Raw genomic sequence first — 18,063 nt, forward strand, 5'->3', positions numbered from 1 at the left:
GCGCTCACCTGCTACCTGCCTCCTAGCCTATCTGGAGGCTCTGCCGTCACTTGCCGTGACCACCTGCCTGTCCAGAGACTCTTGCCCGCTCACCTGGGAGCGCTCACCTGCTACCTGCCTGCTAGCCTATCTAGAGACTCTTTCCCTGCTGTCACTTGCCGTGACCACCTGCCTGTCTAGAGGCTCTTATCCTGCTGTCACTTGCCATGACCACTTGCCTGTCTAGAGACTCTTACCCTGCTGTCACTTGCCGTGACCACCCGCCTGTCAAGAGACTGTCCCCGTCACTTGCCGTGACCTCCTGCCCTTCTATCCAGAGACTGTCCCTGTCACTTGCCGTGACTACCTGCCCGCCTTCCCTGGGAGCCACCCGCTTCCTTACAAGGACTGCCCCTTTGTATAGTTGCTCAGACGTTCCACCTCCCAGACCCGTTACAATTATGTTATATGGAAGGTAATGTGGAACCCATTATACTGTATGTAAGGCTATATGGGGCATTTATACTATATGGAGGGCTATGTGGGGGCCATTATAATATTTGATGGGCTATGTTGGGTCTATTATACTATATGGAAAGATATGTGGGCCCTTTATACTGTATGGAAGGCTACTTGGGGGCCATTATACTATAAGAAGGGCTATGTTTGGAGTCATTATACTATTTGGAGGGCTATGTATGAGGCCATTATAATATTTGAAGGGCTATATGAGGGCCATTTTACAATATGCAGGGCTATGTGAGAGATTTATATATGTGGAGAGCTATGTGAGGGCCATTAAACAAATTACAGGGCTATGTGGTGGGCCATTATACTGTTTGCAAGGCTATATGGGAGCCTATTATGCTATTTGCAGGGCTATGTGGGGGCCATTATACTGTTTGCAGGGCTATATGGGCTGTACTATGTTGTTTGCAGGGCTATATGCGGGCCATTATATGGTTTGCAGAGTTATGTGGGAGACCATTATACCATATAGAGGGCTGTGGAGGTCATAGTTGGGGCATCATACTGAGTTGGGATACCATACTTTATCGAGGGGGGATACAGTAGGGTCATCATACTGTGTTTAGGGTAGTTTGGAGGAATAGATAGGGAGCAACTTAAAAGAGGAAAACTGACAAAATCTATGACAAGTAATAATAAATTCCAGCACTGAATATATATATATAGTATATAATATATACACATATATTCTGTCAGATCAAATTCATTAGAAAAATACAAAATTGTTACCCACCCACAATGAGATAAATAAAACCGTATGTATGTATGTATGTATACAAAAACATGAATATAAAAATATATCAAGTGCAAAAAAATATGTCATATCTTTTTCATCACTTAGTCAAGTGTATATTGATATAACATACTGTATATAAAACAATTCAAAATATTCAATGAAAAAGAAATCAGATTTTATCTGTTCTCTGGGCAATAATGTGATTTTCTTGTGTTTTGGGCAATTGACTTACGGAAATAACATTGTGATATTTAACATATGATGAAATGAATATAAAAGACGTATTTATAACGTCAAAAAAAGACAAATTTGGGGGTGATTTTTGTTTTGCAATTGGGTTTCATTACTATGTTTGCACAATTTGCCTTTTCTTGCCTTTGTGTGACACAGTCTACTGCTGGTTGTAGAATGAGTTAACAGCGAATCTTTCAGTGAGCTCCTTCTGTGTGTAGAATAGTGACGCGCCCCTGGGCCTGCTGTGTCGTGCGGCATCGCGCGCACGGGGGCTTACCCGGAGCCGGATCAGATGGGGGTAGTAGTCTCGTGGCGGTAACCCGGTCCGTGCCCAGGGTGTCAAACTAAGTGTGTGGCAGTCTTGGTAGATGTTGTTTCTGTGTCGACTACGCCACCCGTTGATTTGCGGTCACAAGGCCGCCGCTGCAGAACAGTCCGCTGAGGCCGGTAGTATGGGTGCAGCGATGGTGGTATAACCCCCAACGGGAGGGGTATGGCCTCAGGGCAGCTGGTGCGGATGATGGGGGTAGTGATAGTGCAGAAAGGAGAGTCAGAGACGTGAGATGCAGTTTCAGGGTTTTTACTCACAGGTGTTCCTTCAGTCACTCTGGCCTTGAGTGACCACCCGAGCCGTGCTGCATCCACCAGGTGCTGGACTCGGCCAACCCCCAGGCAGTTCCGGAGCGTGGCCCTGAGCTTCCCTCTCTCTCTCTTTCTCCTGGCCGTCCCCACCAGGGATCCACCTTTGTCCGGTTCCCTTGGGCCTTCTATGGTAAAACCTTCTCTGGCTTTCCTGACCCTACTCTTGGTGTACCTTCCTGGTGGATGTGGTGAGGGTCGTGGCAAAGCTTGCCCACGACCTCCGGTTCCTGGTTAAGGGTTACTTTTGCCTCCACCAGCTTGGGATCCGGTGCCCTCTTCTGCCAACCCTTCACCCTTTTTAGCTCACTCGTGGGATCTCAGGGTTCCCTCTCGGTCTTATGCCTCTGGGCCTTTCTTCCTCTTCCTCTCTGCTTCAGGCCTGGCCCTGGAGCTGGGCCCAGCCGGAGCCACAGCTCCCTGTCAGCCCTCCTGGCTGAACTCCTCCTCAGCACTCTCCTGACAGACTGACCCTATCTCTAGATGGTGCCCACCATATATACTCCCTCTATGTGTGAGCCCAGGTGACCAGCACCCAATGGGCTCCTATCTCTATGCCCAGAGCCCCTCCCCTATCTGCCCCTACACTACTGGGATGTTCCACCCCCCCTCCCACTCCAGCCAGGGACAGACACTGTCGTACCTGCACATCTACTTGGTGGGAGTACCGTAGTTCTGTCCCCCGGAAATGGGATGTATGTAGTGCATGCAGCCTACTGAGCTCAGTCCCACACTCCATCCTTACCCGGGAGTGGAATACCACACCTCTGGTTTGAGGTGCAATACCCCTGTAGCAGCCGAGTCCTCAGGGTGCTACATTCCCCCCCTGGTAAATCACAGCACGTCCTCGGGCTGTAAAAGAATAAAACATACCAAAACATACAAACTTTTTAAAACATACACCAACATATAAAACATTATAAACATTATCAGATTCTAGCAATATAAACTTTTTCATATAAAACTCTTTTATATAAAATGTTCTTGAGCTTCTGGCCACTGTGCACTTCTGACCAGGTAAAGTGCCACAGTCACTGGGAGGAAAACAGTAATCCTCCTATAAAACCGGTAGGGGGCGCCTTAGGAAGCGCAACTATTTAGAAGGGTATGGCCGCTCTCAGTCCTCGGCCAGTGGGAATAAGGGATGGCTGCTCACAGTCCTCAGCCTGGTTAGGGATAGGGACACACGGGTAACAGTTTGCTGGTCCCTACGGGGACTATACTTTACTGGTAACAGTTCTTGTACCCTTACGGGTAACTATTTACAGCTTCACTGTACCGTACTTTAATAACGGCATCCTCCTGCTCCTTCTTGAGGGTAATCTTCAGACCCGTCCGGGTCCTCTTGACCTTCCTCAAACCGCAGCTCCTCCTCAGTCAATCTGTGCACATGGAGAGCATATGGACCTTTGGCACATTGATGCCGGGTGAAGGTGACCTCATCACCCAGGTAAAGATCACGTCCTCTGTGTCCCTCCGGCAGATGGCTCTCGACGTCCCTGCGGGTGACAAAGACATCGCCGGGGGTTCTGTGGTCCCGGATAAAACCCCAACCGTGCTGCAGTTGAAACTTGATTACGGTCCCGGTGGCGCGGGGACCATGGGCTGCACGGGGGTTTCGTCTGGTCCGGCTTTTCTGTTCCGCACTCTGTACTTGCAGCCGCTCCTCGCGGACCCGCCTCTCTCGCCGTTCCCGGTCGAAGACCTCCAGCTGTTGCCGGCAGCACTCTGCTCGCTGGGCTGCGGCCGCCCGAGTCTCATGGGTGAACCCAATGAGGTTTTCTCCGGTGGGGTCCCATTCGAACTGCGCCTCCTCCAACGGGAGTGGGGTGATCTTGGCGGGCGCCGGAGCCGGAATCAGGGGCTCACACAGAGGCCTTTCCTTCCGGAGTCGGGGATGGAGGTACTCCGGTGGCCACTCAAAGGGCTGCCCATCCGGGCAAGTGTGCTGGGCGAACAGGTCTTCACCCAAGGGTAGCACGGTGGAGGTTGAGGGCGCGATGGTGGTAACGGCGCCCGGATTCACCAGGCCTTGCGACCAGGCCGGTGGCACTCTAAAGGTAAAGGGCACTGTGGAGACGGCGGCGCCCGGGGGCACTCGACCTTGCGACCAGGCCAGTGACTTGGTGGAGATAGAGGGCTCTGTTGGAACTGCGGCGCCCGGGGGTACTCGGCCCTGCGACCAGGCCGGAGGCGTCTCCTGCTTGGCCGCGCTCGGGGTTGAGGCGCGTGACGTCACAGGGGGCGTGGCCGCGGCTCCTGCTTGAGGCCTAGTCTGGAGCGGTGGCGGTGCAGCGACGGGCACGGTAGGGGGAATTTCGGGCTCTGCGACGGGGAGCTGGGGCAGGCTCACGGTTTCTAGGCTTGGGGTAGTGACGTCCCCTTTACCTGCCTCCGTCTCTTCAGCTCCTTCCACGGCGTCGTCTCCGGCCTTCATTCCTCCTGCACCATCCTCAGAGGCGGTCAGACTCCTCGTCTCGGGTGGCGTGCTCCGCTGGCGGGTTCCAGCCTGCTGGGCCATCTCCGTACTCCACTCAGTCAGCGTTTCTCGCTGCACCTGGGCCATCCTCCGTGCGAGGCCCTCCAGCGCGGTCTGTGCACGCTCCCGGTCTCGGGGGAGCTGTGCCAAGATCTCCACCAGGTCTTGTGGGGTGGTGGCTTGCAACAGGCTCCTGACCACAGGGTCAGTGCTGCCTGACTCTCCCTCCATCTCCGGGTGCGACCTCCCCAGACTCCTCCAGGCCGCACCCATCTTCTTGGTTTTGTTCTGTATCCGCCCCCATTGAGGGTGGTCCCGGGGCAACTTAGTGATTGTCAGTTCCAGGGGCAGCCCTCTCACACTGATGGACATTTCTATCTTTGCAGTCTCTGCTGGTGGGGGCGGTCTCCGCTTTTGGTGCCATTCCTGGACCTGGCCCACGATGGGAGGTGGCCTCTTGCCACCCTCTGGCACGCCCATAATGGAGTCCGCTCTGCCAGGGCGGGAAATCGTCTCAGATGGCGGGAATCGTCTCTTTATGGCGGGAAACTCCGTGGATGGCGGGAAAAGGCTGCAGATGACGGGCAAACGGCGGGAAACGATCCGAGATGGCGTCCAATGGCGGGGACCCTCCGGAATTGGCGGGAGACTCCTTTTTACGGTAAATGTGAACTTTTCTTCAGGCACGCAGTACCCGTCGGTTGCGGGCACGTAATCCTGCCGACTACGCCAAAGCTGACGCGCCCCTGGGCCTGCTGTGTCGTGCGGCATCGCGCGCACGGGGGCTTACCCGGAGCCGGATCAGATGGGGGTAGTAGTCTCGTGGCGGTAACCCGGTCCGTGCCCAGGGTGTCAAACTAAGTGTGTGGCAGTCTTGGTAGATGTTGTTTCTGTGTCGACTACGCCACCCGTTGATTTGCGGTCACAAGGCCGCCGCTGCAGAACAGTCCGCTGAGGCCGGTAGTATGGGTGCAGCGATGGTGGTATAACCCCCAACGGGAGGGGTATGGCCTCAGGGCAGCTGGTGCGGATGATGGGGGTAGTGATAGTGCAGAAAGGAGAGTCAGAGACGTGAGATGCAGTTTCAGGGTTTTTACTCACAGGTGTTCCTTCAGTCACTCTGGCCTTGAGTGACCACCCGAGCCGTGCTGCATCCACCAGGTGCTGGACTCGGCCAACCCCCAGGCAGTTCCGGAGCATGGTCCTGAGCTTCCCTCTCTCTCTCTTTTTCCTGGCCGTCCCCACCAGGGATCCACCTTTGTCCGGTTCCCTTGGGCCTTCTATGGTAAAACCTTCTCTGGCTTTCCTGACCCTACTCTTGGTGTACCTTCCTGGTGGATGTGGTGAGGGTCGTGGCAAAGCTTGCCCACGACCTCCGGTTCCTGGTTAAGGGTTACTTTTGCCTCCGCCAGCTTGGGATCCGGTGCCCTCTTCTGCCAACCCTTCACCCTTTTTAGCTCACTCGTGGGATCTCAGGGTTCCCTCTCGGTCTTATGCCTCTGGGCCTTTCTTCCTCTTCCTCTCTGCTTCAGGCCTGGCCCTGGAGCTGGGCCCAGCCGGAGCCACAGCTCCCTGTCAGCCCTCCTGGCTGAACTCCTCCTCAGCACACTCCTGACAGACTGACCTTATCTCTAGATGGTGCCCACCATATATACTCCCTCTATGTGTGAGCCCAGGTGACCAGCACCCAATGGGCTCCTATCTCTATGCCCAGAGCCCCTCCCCTATCTGCCCCTACACTACTGGGATGTTCCACCCCCCCTCCCACTCCAGCCAGGGACAGACGCTGTCGTACCTGCACATCTACTTGGTGGGAGTACCGTAGTTCTGTCCCCCGGAAATGGGATGTATGTAGTGCATGCAGCCTACTGAGCTCAGTCCCACACTCCATCCTTACCCGGGAGTGGAATACCACACCTCTGGTTTGAGGTGCAATACCCCTGTAGCAGCCGAGTCCTCAGGGTGCTACAATAGCACTTTTATTTGTCTTTAATGAGCTGCTATTAGCTGAAATATGACTATCTGAACGTTCAGCTTGCTTTTGATGTTGTTTGTGGTCATAAGTAAGATGACAGGAAAGGAGATACACAGTGGAATATCCAAAGACATGCTGATAGGGAATCTAGATTGTGCGCCCCAATGTAGACAGTGTCCATAATGTCTGTAAAGCAGTGTGGAATTAATGGCGCTATATACTGTATTTTTTGGACTATAAGACGCACTTTTTTCCTCCAAAATTTTGGAGGAAAGTGGGGGGTGTGTCTTATAGTCCGATGTACATAAATATTGTGGCTGTGGGTGGTGGGGGATGTGGGGGAAGCGACAGCAGCTTAGTAGTTCTGGCACAGAAGGCAGTAGCCGCCTGCTGCAGCCTACACTGTGCCCGCTACTAAAGAAAATGAATATTCACTATTCATTTTCCTTAATAACCGACACAGTGTGCCCGCAGCGCAGCTCCTGCCATGTATGGCACACTTCATTCCAGCATCTATGGCCCCCCTCATCCCTCATCCCGGTATGTATGGCACCCTTCATCCCTATATGTATGGTCCCCCTCATCCTGGTATGCTTGGCACCCCGTGATCCCCGTCACGCTGCACAGAAAAAAAATAAACTTTCATAACTCCCCTTTCCTCTAGCGCTGTGTTCCTCTCTGTGCCGTAATAGTCACTGCTCCCCACGCCAGGACTGAGTAGTGTGCGCGCTATTAGGAAGAATGCTCCCCCGGCATGGGAAGCAGTGACTATTCCGGCACAGAGCTGGACACAGCGCTGGAGGAGAGAGGAGGTGAGCATGATTGTTTATTTTTTTTTCTGTGCAGCATGATGGGGATCAGGGGGTGCCAAGCATACTAGGATGATGAGGGGGCCATACATACAGGGATGAAGGGTGCCATGCATACAAGGATGAGGGGGGCATACTTACAGGGATGAGGAATGAGGGGGGCCTCAAGATTTATGGATTCATTTCATATTTTTGGAGTAAAAACTTTGCACTCCATACCCATTTGGGGTCTCATTTTATTAGTGCCATTTTTAAGGCCATTTTATTCAGTATGACAAAAATTTTACGCTAGAATTCCAAATTTGTCTCTTTTTTCTGTCTTTTTAGCTGCAAAAGTTACACATTTCATACAATGCAAAAAATGCACTAAAATATTTGGTGTACATACAATCACTCCAGAGGAGGATTGGAAGAGTTTTGCCAAATTTTGGGCGTTTTTTTTTTTAAAAAAAGTCACATTTTATGAATCTTTAAAAAACACCTGGAAAAGGCACATTGATGTAAAAATCAGAAACCTAAATAAACCCCAAAGTACAACTTGAAAAAAGGAGTAAATCATTTAATGAATTTGTCACAAATCAAAGGTTACTCATTGAGAGGCGTTCACGCCAACATACTGGTGGAAATGCAGTGATGAAACAGAAGCACTGAGTTTTGTGCCAACTTACAAAATGTCACACAATGACTTTTAAGTTTGGTGAATTGTTAAATAGAACAAATCAGTTTTGAACATTTATTCCAGTTTTTATGCCATCCATCTACTTGAGTGATTGTCAGATTTTATAAAAAAGTTGCAACTTAGAAATTTGTGTAAAATCATCTAGCACCCAAAAACACTTTAACCAACAAAATAGAAAATTTCAGATGAGGGAAAACACAACAGAACTTTGTTGCAATTGTTTAATAAATTTGCCACGTGCCGAAAAAGAACAAAAAAGTCATATTTTACTCTAACAAATTGAAGTATCAAATATAATAATAACTAAACCCCATTGTTTTTCTGCTACACAACTGGCTAAATGCTTGTAAAATCTGTTACAAAGGGGCAACAAAATCTCCATAAATTACATAGACATTTGTAGTGAATTTTGCTGTGGATTGAAAATCTGCTCCGCAATTCAATTTATGCAGAGATTGCACACTGATTTTTTTTTTTACTCATCATTTATATAAGATTTTCTTATGATATAATACACTGCCTTAGAAATTCCTATCAGTATATCCGGAGCACATCCTACATATATGAACATAAGTTTCCTTGATGGATACAAGTCCTTTTTCCCTAATAACAATGTAAACTGTAAATTAAATTTTCAGATCTATCCCAATAAACTAACCTCCATCAAGGATTTGACGATTTCCCCTCTTTTAACATGCAGGACATTTCCAAAAATGGGCAAGGGTGTCGGACCAGGAGGCAAGTTGCGTCCTCTGTATATGGAATTCCATGTAGAGTAGATGAAAGATGAAATGATGAAAGCCAGGAGCAAGGACACAAACCAGGTAAGGTCCATCGTTTCTAACAGCAAAGTGAGTTGTGCATGTTCTGCCAGATCTACTGTACAGTTTTATATTAATCAGTGATCCCTGTATAAACATCAGTGCCACGTAAACATTCTGTGTTCATAGTGCTAATATTTTTGTCTACAAGCTCATGGGGTGGCACCAGCTTGGAGTCACTTTCAGTAGAGTCAATATGGCTTGTCAGGAAAATCATGATTATGCACTATGTTTAGTGTGTTACTAACACTACAAAAGGAGCAAGCTGGGCTCAAAATTCAATATGTACAAACAGAAGAATGTCGGAGGAGTGGCATAATAATTTGTTGAAAAGATTCCTGTGCTGTACAAATGGGAATCACTTAAAGAGGTTGTCCACTACCCTATGGATAGGGCATCAATGTTTTCTCAGCCAGGGTCCTGCAACCGGCACCCCCATCAATCAGATGTTATCGGTGTTGGCGGCGGCGGCCGGAAGTGCTTACCTGCGGTGCTTGGCCATCCATTTGTAGTGGCCGCCGCGGGGTACTGCACATCCGCCTCCTATTCAATTCAATGGGAGGAGGATGTTCAGTACCCCGAGGCGGCCACAACAGATGGACGGCCAAGCTCTGCAGGTAAGCACTTCCTGCCGGTGGCTGCTGGCACCGATAACAGCTGATCGGCAGGGGTGCCGGGTGCAGGACCCTGGCCAATCAAGCTTTGATGCTCTATCCTATGGAGGATATAGTGCTATGCGGATATAGTTGTGGGAAGATGGGGAGAGGACCCAAAAGAGAGGAGTAATCCTATGAAGGGCAGTCTGCAATGCAAGGAGACATGAGTCAATAAACTTGTGATTATGTAAGGGGGAAGACCGCGGTGTAAGTGCTTTCAGAGCAAGGGATCCGGAACTGCCGGGGCCGTACCTCTTGTTGCAGGGGGAAGACAGACTGCAAGCAGAGGAGTCATGTGACAGGGAAGCAGGGGGTGTGTCGAGAGCGGGAGCTGGGAGGTCAGGTGACAGAAAGACTCCTGGTGTGACTAGAGAGAGGAAGAGACGAGTACGTTTTGGGCGGGAAAGCGGAGCTAGATCCGACTCAGCAGAGCAGCGTGAGAGGGTCCAGGATCCTGGCTCCAGGACTAGGAGCATGAGTCGAGTGCAGTGGACCGGAGGAGTCAAGCCGACTAGAGAAGAGACGCAGGGTCGTTGGAGCCGGGCAAGTGAGGTGCCGTGTCATGGACTAGGGGCTCAGCGGGTAAAACCGGAGACCGCCCGCTGCCGCAAGAAGACAAAGCATTGTTCACACCGGCCTCTGCATGCATCTGCCTTGTGAGGAGCGAGAGTCAGCTAAGTGAAAAAAACTGTTGATTATAACCGGTTCGACATGGCTACATCCAGTTAAACTGTGAACTGTCAGTGATAGACTTTTACCTGCTTTTCTCTTGTCTTTCCCCCCATATTTTCCCCTGATACTCCCTGCGTGGAGATTTACCCTATTATTATAGACTTCCCCTGTTTATTAACCCCATATTGGCTGCTCTGTGTTTCTGTTTCGCTGCATCTAAAGTGCCCGTGTTACAATTACAGGGCTGATACATCATATCCTATCAATGATAATCAGTTTCCATTACGAAATATATTGTGTTATTATTACAGCAGATTATAACCTGTAAATATTACTGTAAAGTGAACTCAATTAGGGATCAAACCCCATGAATACAGCTGACGCAACAACAGACATCCTGAAAATGTGGAAATTGATAATCAATATATCTCATGTAAAAGCGTGAAGATCATAGTCCTTGTTCAGTCCCTTGGGAGATAGGGACTATAATTTGCATATTCGAAACACTTCTCTGCATTTCAGTATGATTATTCTGTCACCACCCCCCCGCATGGTGGTAAAACCCGCTCGATTACCTGAAATCTGAGTTGTCCAATGGTGTGGCCAGCCAAGATTAAGTGTTGGGCGATTGGTAGAAGTAAATTCTTGCATTTGATGTTCGACTTGTGCTTAGATATTCTATCCTTGATCGACTGTGTCATTTCCCTCACATAAATGAGGTCACATGAGAATTTGATTAAATAGACAATACAGTTAGTGTCACATGTAAAGCAATATTTTATGGGGTATTTCTTCCCTGTGTATGGGTGATATATGGTATCACCTTTGAGGAAATTGTGACACTGTCGACACTATAAACAGGGGAAGGTGCCGTATTTGGGATTTTGTAGTAATCGTTGATGTGGTCCGGGATGCGTAGAGCTTAAATCGACTCTGACCAATGAGTCCCTGAGATTGGGTACTCTTTTGAAGCATTGTAAAAAGGGTTTCTGGAAAGAGGTTATGGTTGGATATGCTGTCTGTAAGATGGTCCAGTGTTTACGTACCGTCGTATGAAGGATGTAGGCGAATGGGTAAAATGTATGTACAAAAGGAATACGATCTTGTGTGTCAGGGAGGGGGCTCGAGCTAATCTCATTGTGGGTTTGTAAGGTTTCGCTAGGATATCCTCTTTCAATGATTTTCGGAGTCATTTCTTTCAACCTTTGGTTGCGAATTGGTTCGCTAGTGACGATACGTTTGACTCGCTGGAACTGTGACTTATGGATTGCCCATTTCATGGGTGGTGGATGGTTACTAGGGAAGTGTAACAAGGCGTTACAATGCGTGGCTTTTCTAAAAATGTCAGCTGACAATATGCCTGAATCATCCTTCATCACCAGTGTGTCTAGGAAACTGACCTGGTGAGAATCGTGAGTCATAGTAAAGCTGAGGCCCTGCCATGATGTGTTGAGAAGATGAAAGAACTCCTCCAGAGTCTCCTGTGGATCCCCACATATGCAAAATATATCATCGATGTAATGTTTCCAAGTAATAGAATGGGCCTGAAAAATGCTGGGATATATGATTTGAGATTCGAAGATGGCCATACAGCAATTTGCATTGGGGGGTTACATTGGAGCCTATAGCAGTCCCCTTCACTTGCAGATAAAAGGAATCTTGAAACAAGAAATAATTCCTTGTTAACACCAGCAAAAGTAATTCAACACATAAATCAATGATCTGTGGATCGGTTTGTGAATCCCTAAGCATCTGTTGCACCGTGCTGATACCTTGTTGGTGAGGAATCAATGTATAGAGACTGGTAATGCCAAAAGACACTAGGATTGCTCCTGAGGGGACCTCTTTCAAACCATCTAGTGTTCTCAAAAAGTCTCCTGTGTTCAGTAGGAAAGAGGGACTCTTCTGGGTCAATGTTGTGAGAATTTTTTCCAAAAGATGGATAGCAGTGAGAAGAGTGACTCTGTGGAGGCGACTATAGGCAGGAGGATGGTGCAGGCTCTTGTGTATTTTGGGTAAAACATAAAAAAACGGAGTGATTGGATGTTTGTTAGTCAGGTATTCACATGTCTTAATGTCGATGACTCCCATGGTTAGGAATCATTGTAGAACTGAAGAGATGAGAGTAATGGTCTGGGATGTGGGGTCATTGGGGAGTTTCTGAATATAGTCACATTTGTTCATGACCACAATAGCACCCCCCTGTCCACACACTTGATAACTAAATCCTTATCCTTCCGAAGGTCCCTAAGGGCCTGATGGTCGAGGGGGGACAAGTTAGGCTGATAATGTAGTCTACACCTGTCGATGTTAGTCCATAATTCTTGGAAGGCCTCGTCTATGAAACCAATAAACGTATCTAGGGCATGGGAACCATGAGGAGGTCTGTATGGACTCTTGGATCTGAGACCCAGGAAATGTGCAGTAAAACAAGTATTGGGTTCAGGAGAAGGCCTGGTATTCAGCATAGTGTGTTCAGGTGAGTTGCTAGAAAAGTGTGCTTTCTGGCAAAGGGACCGATAGAAGCGTTGTAGCTCCATATCCTGACCTATGGCTTATCAAATCCACCTGAACAAGCGAGGCTGAAAAGCCTTCCTCACTCCCTCATCTCCATTTGGATTGCTTAAAGGAGTTGTCCAATCTCAGAAGAAAAGTCTGCACTCGCTCTTTGTGATTGCAGACTACCAAATCATAATAATGTGCAATGTGCCCACCCGCACAGGGAATACAAGGAAATTGTGACAGTGTGAGCATCACATAGTGTGACTGCAGACTTTACTTCTGAGAACAGACTATCCCTTTAAATGTAGTTCATTGGAGTTGTTGCAGTTGTATATTGTTACAGCTTGTTGTTGGTGTGCGCTTACTTATGGAGTTTGCACATACATGCTCTGATTTGTCCTGCTGCCTTCCAGTTGCCTGTTTAATTACTTCTCAAAAGTCTGAGAATTATTTGGATTACAGATATGTGTTTATTTTAAAGTAAATCAACATTGCTTTAGCTGTCCGCTTAGTCAAGCCGCAAGTTAAAATATTCTGTTTGTACAAGCTCAAATTTCTTCTTACATATGGTTGCCATAGTGAGACCTACAAAATGTGTTCAAGACGATAATTGTCATTTTTATGCAATTGTTTTATACAGTATAGAGGAGAGCAGATCCCATTTTGTACAGTGTGGGGAGATCAGATCCTGCTTTGTACAGTGTGAAGGAGAGTAGATTCCATATTTTACTATGTGTGGGGAGATCTGATCACCAATTGTACAGTGTGAGAGAGATCGGATCCCGTACTGTACTATGTTGGCGAGATCGTAAACCGTACCGTACAATGTGGTAGAGATCAGATCCCGTATTCTACAGAATGGCAGAGCAGATCTCATATTGTATAGTGTGGATGAGATCAGATCCTGTATTGTACAGTGTAGTGGAGATCAGATCCCACATTATACATGGTGGGGGAGATCAGATCCCACATTGTACAGTGTTGGAGAGATCGGATCCCTTATTGTACAGTATGGGGGAGAGCAGATTCCTTATTGTACAGTGTGGGAGTAAAAGATCCTGCATTGTATAGTGTGGGTAAGATCAGATGCTGTAATGTACAGTGTTGGGGAGATCAGATCACTTATTGTACGGTGTGGAGAAGATAAGTTCCTGTATTGTACGGTGTGGGAGAGATCGGATCTTGTATTGCTGTATTTTACAGTGTGGAGGGATCAGATCCCGTATTGTACAGTGTGGGTGAGATCAGATCCTGTGTCATACAGTGTGGAGGAGATCAGATCCCATATTGTAGAGTGTGCAGGAGATCAGATCCCTTATTGTTCAGTGTAGGGGAGATCAGATCCTGTATTGAATAGAGTGGGAGAGATCGGATCCTGTATTGTACAATGTGGAGGAGAGCAGATGTCTTATTGTATGGTGAGGGGGAGATCTGATATCGGATTGTACCATGAGGGGGAGATCAAGTCAGATATTGTATGGTGAGAGGGAGATCAGATCCTGTATTGTACAGTGAGCGGGTGAGAAGATCTCATATTGTACAATGTGGAGGAGATCAGATCCCGTATTGTACAATGTGGAGGAGATCAGATCCTCTATTGTACAGTGTAGGGGAGATCAGACCCTGTATTGTACAATGTGGAGGAGATCAGATTCTGTATTGTACAGTATAGAGGAGATCAGATCCCGTATTGAACTGTGTGGGGGAGATCAGATCCTGTTCCTGTATTGTATAGTGTGGGGGAGATCAAATCCCGTATTGAACAGTGTGGGGGAGATCAGATCCTGTATTGTACAGTGTGGGGGAGATCAGATCCCGTATTGAACAGTGTGGGGGAGATCAGATCCTGTAATGTACAGTGTGGGGGAGATCATATCCTATATTGTACAGTGTTGGGGAGACCAGATCCTGTATTGTACAGTGTGGGGGAGATCAGGTCCCGTATTGTACAGTGTGGGGGAAGATCAGATAATGGATTGTACAGTATGAGGGAGATCAGATAATGTATTGTACAGTGTGATGGAGATCAGATCCCGTATTGTGCATTATAGAGGAGATCAGATCCCATATTGAACAGTGTAGGGGGAGATCAGAATCAGACCCTATATTGTACAGTGTGGAGGAGATCAGATCATGTATTGTACCATGTGGGGGAGATCAGATCCCGTATTGTACAGTGTGGAGAAGAGCAGAACCTGTATTGAAGTATTGTAAAGTGTGGAGGAGATCCGAACCTGTATTGTACAGTGTGGGGGAGATCAGATTCCGTATTGCACAGTGTGGGGGGAGATCAGATCCTGTATTGTACAGTGGAAGGAGATCAGATCCCATATTGTACAGTGTGAAGGCGATCAGATCCCGTACTGAACAGTGTAGGGGGAGATCAGAATCAGATCCTATATTGTACATGGTGGGGGAGATCAGATCATGTATTGTACAGCATTGGAGAGATCAGATCCTGTATTGTATAGTGTGGGGGAGATCAGACCCTGTATTGTACAGTGTGGAGGAGATCAGATCCTGTATTTTACGGTGTGAGGGAGATCAGATCCTGAATTGTACAGTGTAGGGGGAGATCAGATCCCATATTGTACAGTGTGCGGGAGATCCAATCCTGTATTGTACAGTGTGGAGGAAATCAGATCCTGTGTTGTACAGTGTGGGGGAGAGCAGATCCTGTATTATACAGTGTGGAGGAGATCAGATTTTGTATTGTACAGTGTGGGGGAGATCAGATCCTGTATTGTACAGTGTAGAGGAGATCAGATCCCGTATTGTACAGTGTGAGGGGATCAGATAATGTATTGTACAGAGTGATGGGGATCAGATCCCGTATTGTGCATTGTAGAGGAGATCAGATCCCATACTGAACAGTGTAGGGGGAGATCAGAATCAGATCCTGTATTGTACAGTGTGGAGGAGATCAGATCCTGTATTGTACAGTGTGGGGGAGATCAGATCCAGTATTGTACAGTGTGGTGAAGAGCGGATCCTTTTTTGAAGTATTGTATAGTGTGGAGGAGATCCAAACCTGTATTGAACAGTGTGGGGGAGATCAGATCCCATATTGCACAGTGTGGGGGGAGATCAGATCCCGTATTGATCAGTGTGGAGGAGATGAGATCCTGTATTGTACAGTGTGGAGGAGATCAGATCCTGTGTTGTACAGTGTGGAGGAGATCATATCCTGTATTGTACGTTGTGGGGCAGATCAGATCCTGTATTGTACGATGTGGGTGAGATCAGATCCTGTATTGTACAGTGTGGAGGAGATCAGATCCTGTGTTGTACAGTGTGGAGGAGATCAGATCCTGTAATGTACGGTGTGGGGGAGATCAGATCCCGTATTGTACAGTGTGGGGGAGATCAAATCCTGTATTGAACAGTGTGGAAGAGATCAGTTCCTGTATTGTACAGTGTGGAAGAGATCAGATCCTGTATTGTATGGTGTGGGGGAGATCAGATCCTGTATTGTACAGTGTGGGGGAGATCAGATAATGTATTGTACAGTGTGGGGGAAATCAGATAATGTATTTTACAGTGTGAGGGAAATCAGATCCCGTATTGTGCATTGTAGAGGATATCAGATCCCGTATTGAACAGTGTAGGGGGAGATCAGAATCAGATCCTGTATTGTATAGTGTGGGGGAGATCAGATCCTGTATTTTACAGTATGGTGGAGATCAGATCCAGTATTGAACAGTGTGGGGGATTTCAGATCCCGTATTGTATAGTGTGGAGGAGATCCGATCCTGTATTGTACAGTGTGGGGGAGTTCTGATCCCGTATTGTACAGTGTGGAGGAGATCAGATCCTATATTGTACAGTGTGAAGGATATCAGATCCCGTATTGTACCATGTGGGGGAGATCAGATCCTGTATTGTACTTTGTGGAGGAGATCAGATCCTGTATTTTACGGTGTGAGGGAGATCAGAACCCGTATTGTAGAGTGTGGAGGAGATCAGATCCTGTATTGAACTGTGTGGAAGAGATCAGATCCTGTGTTGTACAGTGTGGGGGAGAGCAGATCCTGTATTGTATAGTGTGGAGGAGATCAGATTTTGTATTGTACAGTGTGGGGGAGATCAGATCCTGTATTGTACAGTGTAGAGGAGATCAGATCCCGTATTGTACAGCGTGAGGGAGATCAGATAATGTATTGTACAGTGTGATGGAGATCAGATCCCGTATTGTGCATTATAGAGGAGATCAGATCCCATATTGAACAGTGTAGGGGGAGATCAGAATCAGACCCTATATTGTACAGTGTGGAGGAGATCAGATCATGTATTGTACCATGTGGGGGAGATCAGATCCCGTATTGTACAGTGTGGAGAAGAGCAGAACCTGTATTGAAGTATTGTAAAGTGTGGAGGAGATCCGAACCTGTATTGTACAGTGTGGGGGAGATCAGATTCCGTATTGCACAGTGTGGGGGGAGATCAGATCCTGTATTGTACAGTGGAAGGAGATCAGATCCCATATTGTACAGTGTGAAGGCGATCAGATCCCGTACTGAACAGTGTAGGGGGAGATCAGAATCAGATCCTATATTGTACATGGTGGGGAGATCAGATCATGTATTGTACAGCATTGGAGAGATCAGATCCTGTATTGTATAGTGTGGGGGAGATCAGACCCTGTATTGTACAGTGTGGAGGAGATCAGATCCTGTATTTTACGGTGTGAGGGAGATCAGATCCTGAATTGTACAGTGTAGGGGGAGATCAGATCCCATATTGTACAGTGTGCGGGAGATCCAATCCTGTATTGTACAGTGTGGAGGAAATCAGATCCTGTGTTGTACAGTGTGGGGGAGAGCAGATCCTGTATTATACAGTGTGGAGGAGATCAGATTTTGTATTGTACAGTGTGGGGGAGATCAGATCCTGTATTGTACAGTGTAGAGGAGATCAGATCCCGTATTGTACAGTGTGAGGGGATCAGTTAATGTATTGTACAGAGTGATGGGGATCAGATCCCGTATTGTGCATTGTAGAGGAGATCAGATCCCATACTGAACAGTGTAGGGGGAGATCAGAATCAGATCCTGTATTGTACAGTGTGGAGGAGATCAAATCCTGTATTGTACAGTGTGGGGGAGATCAGATCCAGTATTGTACAGTGTGGTGAAGAGCGGATCCTTTTTTGAAGTATTGTATAGTGTGGAGGAGATCCAAACCTGTATTGAACAGTGTGGGGGAGATCAGATCCCATATTGCACAGTGTGGGGGGAGATCAGATCCCGTATTGATCAGTGTGGAGGAGATGAGATCCTGTATTGTACAGTGTGGAGGAGATCAGATCCTGTGTTGTACAGTGTGGAGGAGATCATATCCTGTATTGTACGTTG

The 18,063-nt window shown here is 47.6% G+C and overlaps 1 protein-coding gene across 2 annotated transcripts in view; it reads right to left on the reverse strand.

The window, feature by feature from the left end:
- The window catches only part of LOC141154962 (cytochrome P450 2G1-like), a 96,871-nt gene extending 87,893 nt beyond the window's left edge, over window positions 1-8,978 (reverse strand). Inside the window, exon 1 of one of the 2 annotated variants that reach the window (XM_073641541.1) lies at window positions 8,717-8,978. In XM_073641541.1, coding sequence (XP_073497642.1) covers window positions 8,717-8,893 — 177 coding nt within the window. In that variant the 5' untranslated portion in view covers window positions 8,894-8,978. The remainder of the gene's footprint in view (window positions 1-8,716) is intronic. The other variant, XM_073641540.1, reaches the window with a different exon arrangement.
- Between the last annotated feature and the right edge of the window lie 9,085 nt (window positions 8,979-18,063).

This window comes from Phyllobates terribilis, unplaced genomic scaffold (assembly GCF_046119375.1).
Source record: "Phyllobates terribilis strain yellow unplaced genomic scaffold, ASM4611937v1 Scaffold_7__3_contigs__length_470593459, whole genome shotgun sequence".
NCBI lineage: Eukaryota > Metazoa > Chordata > Amphibia > Anura > Dendrobatidae > Phyllobates > Phyllobates terribilis.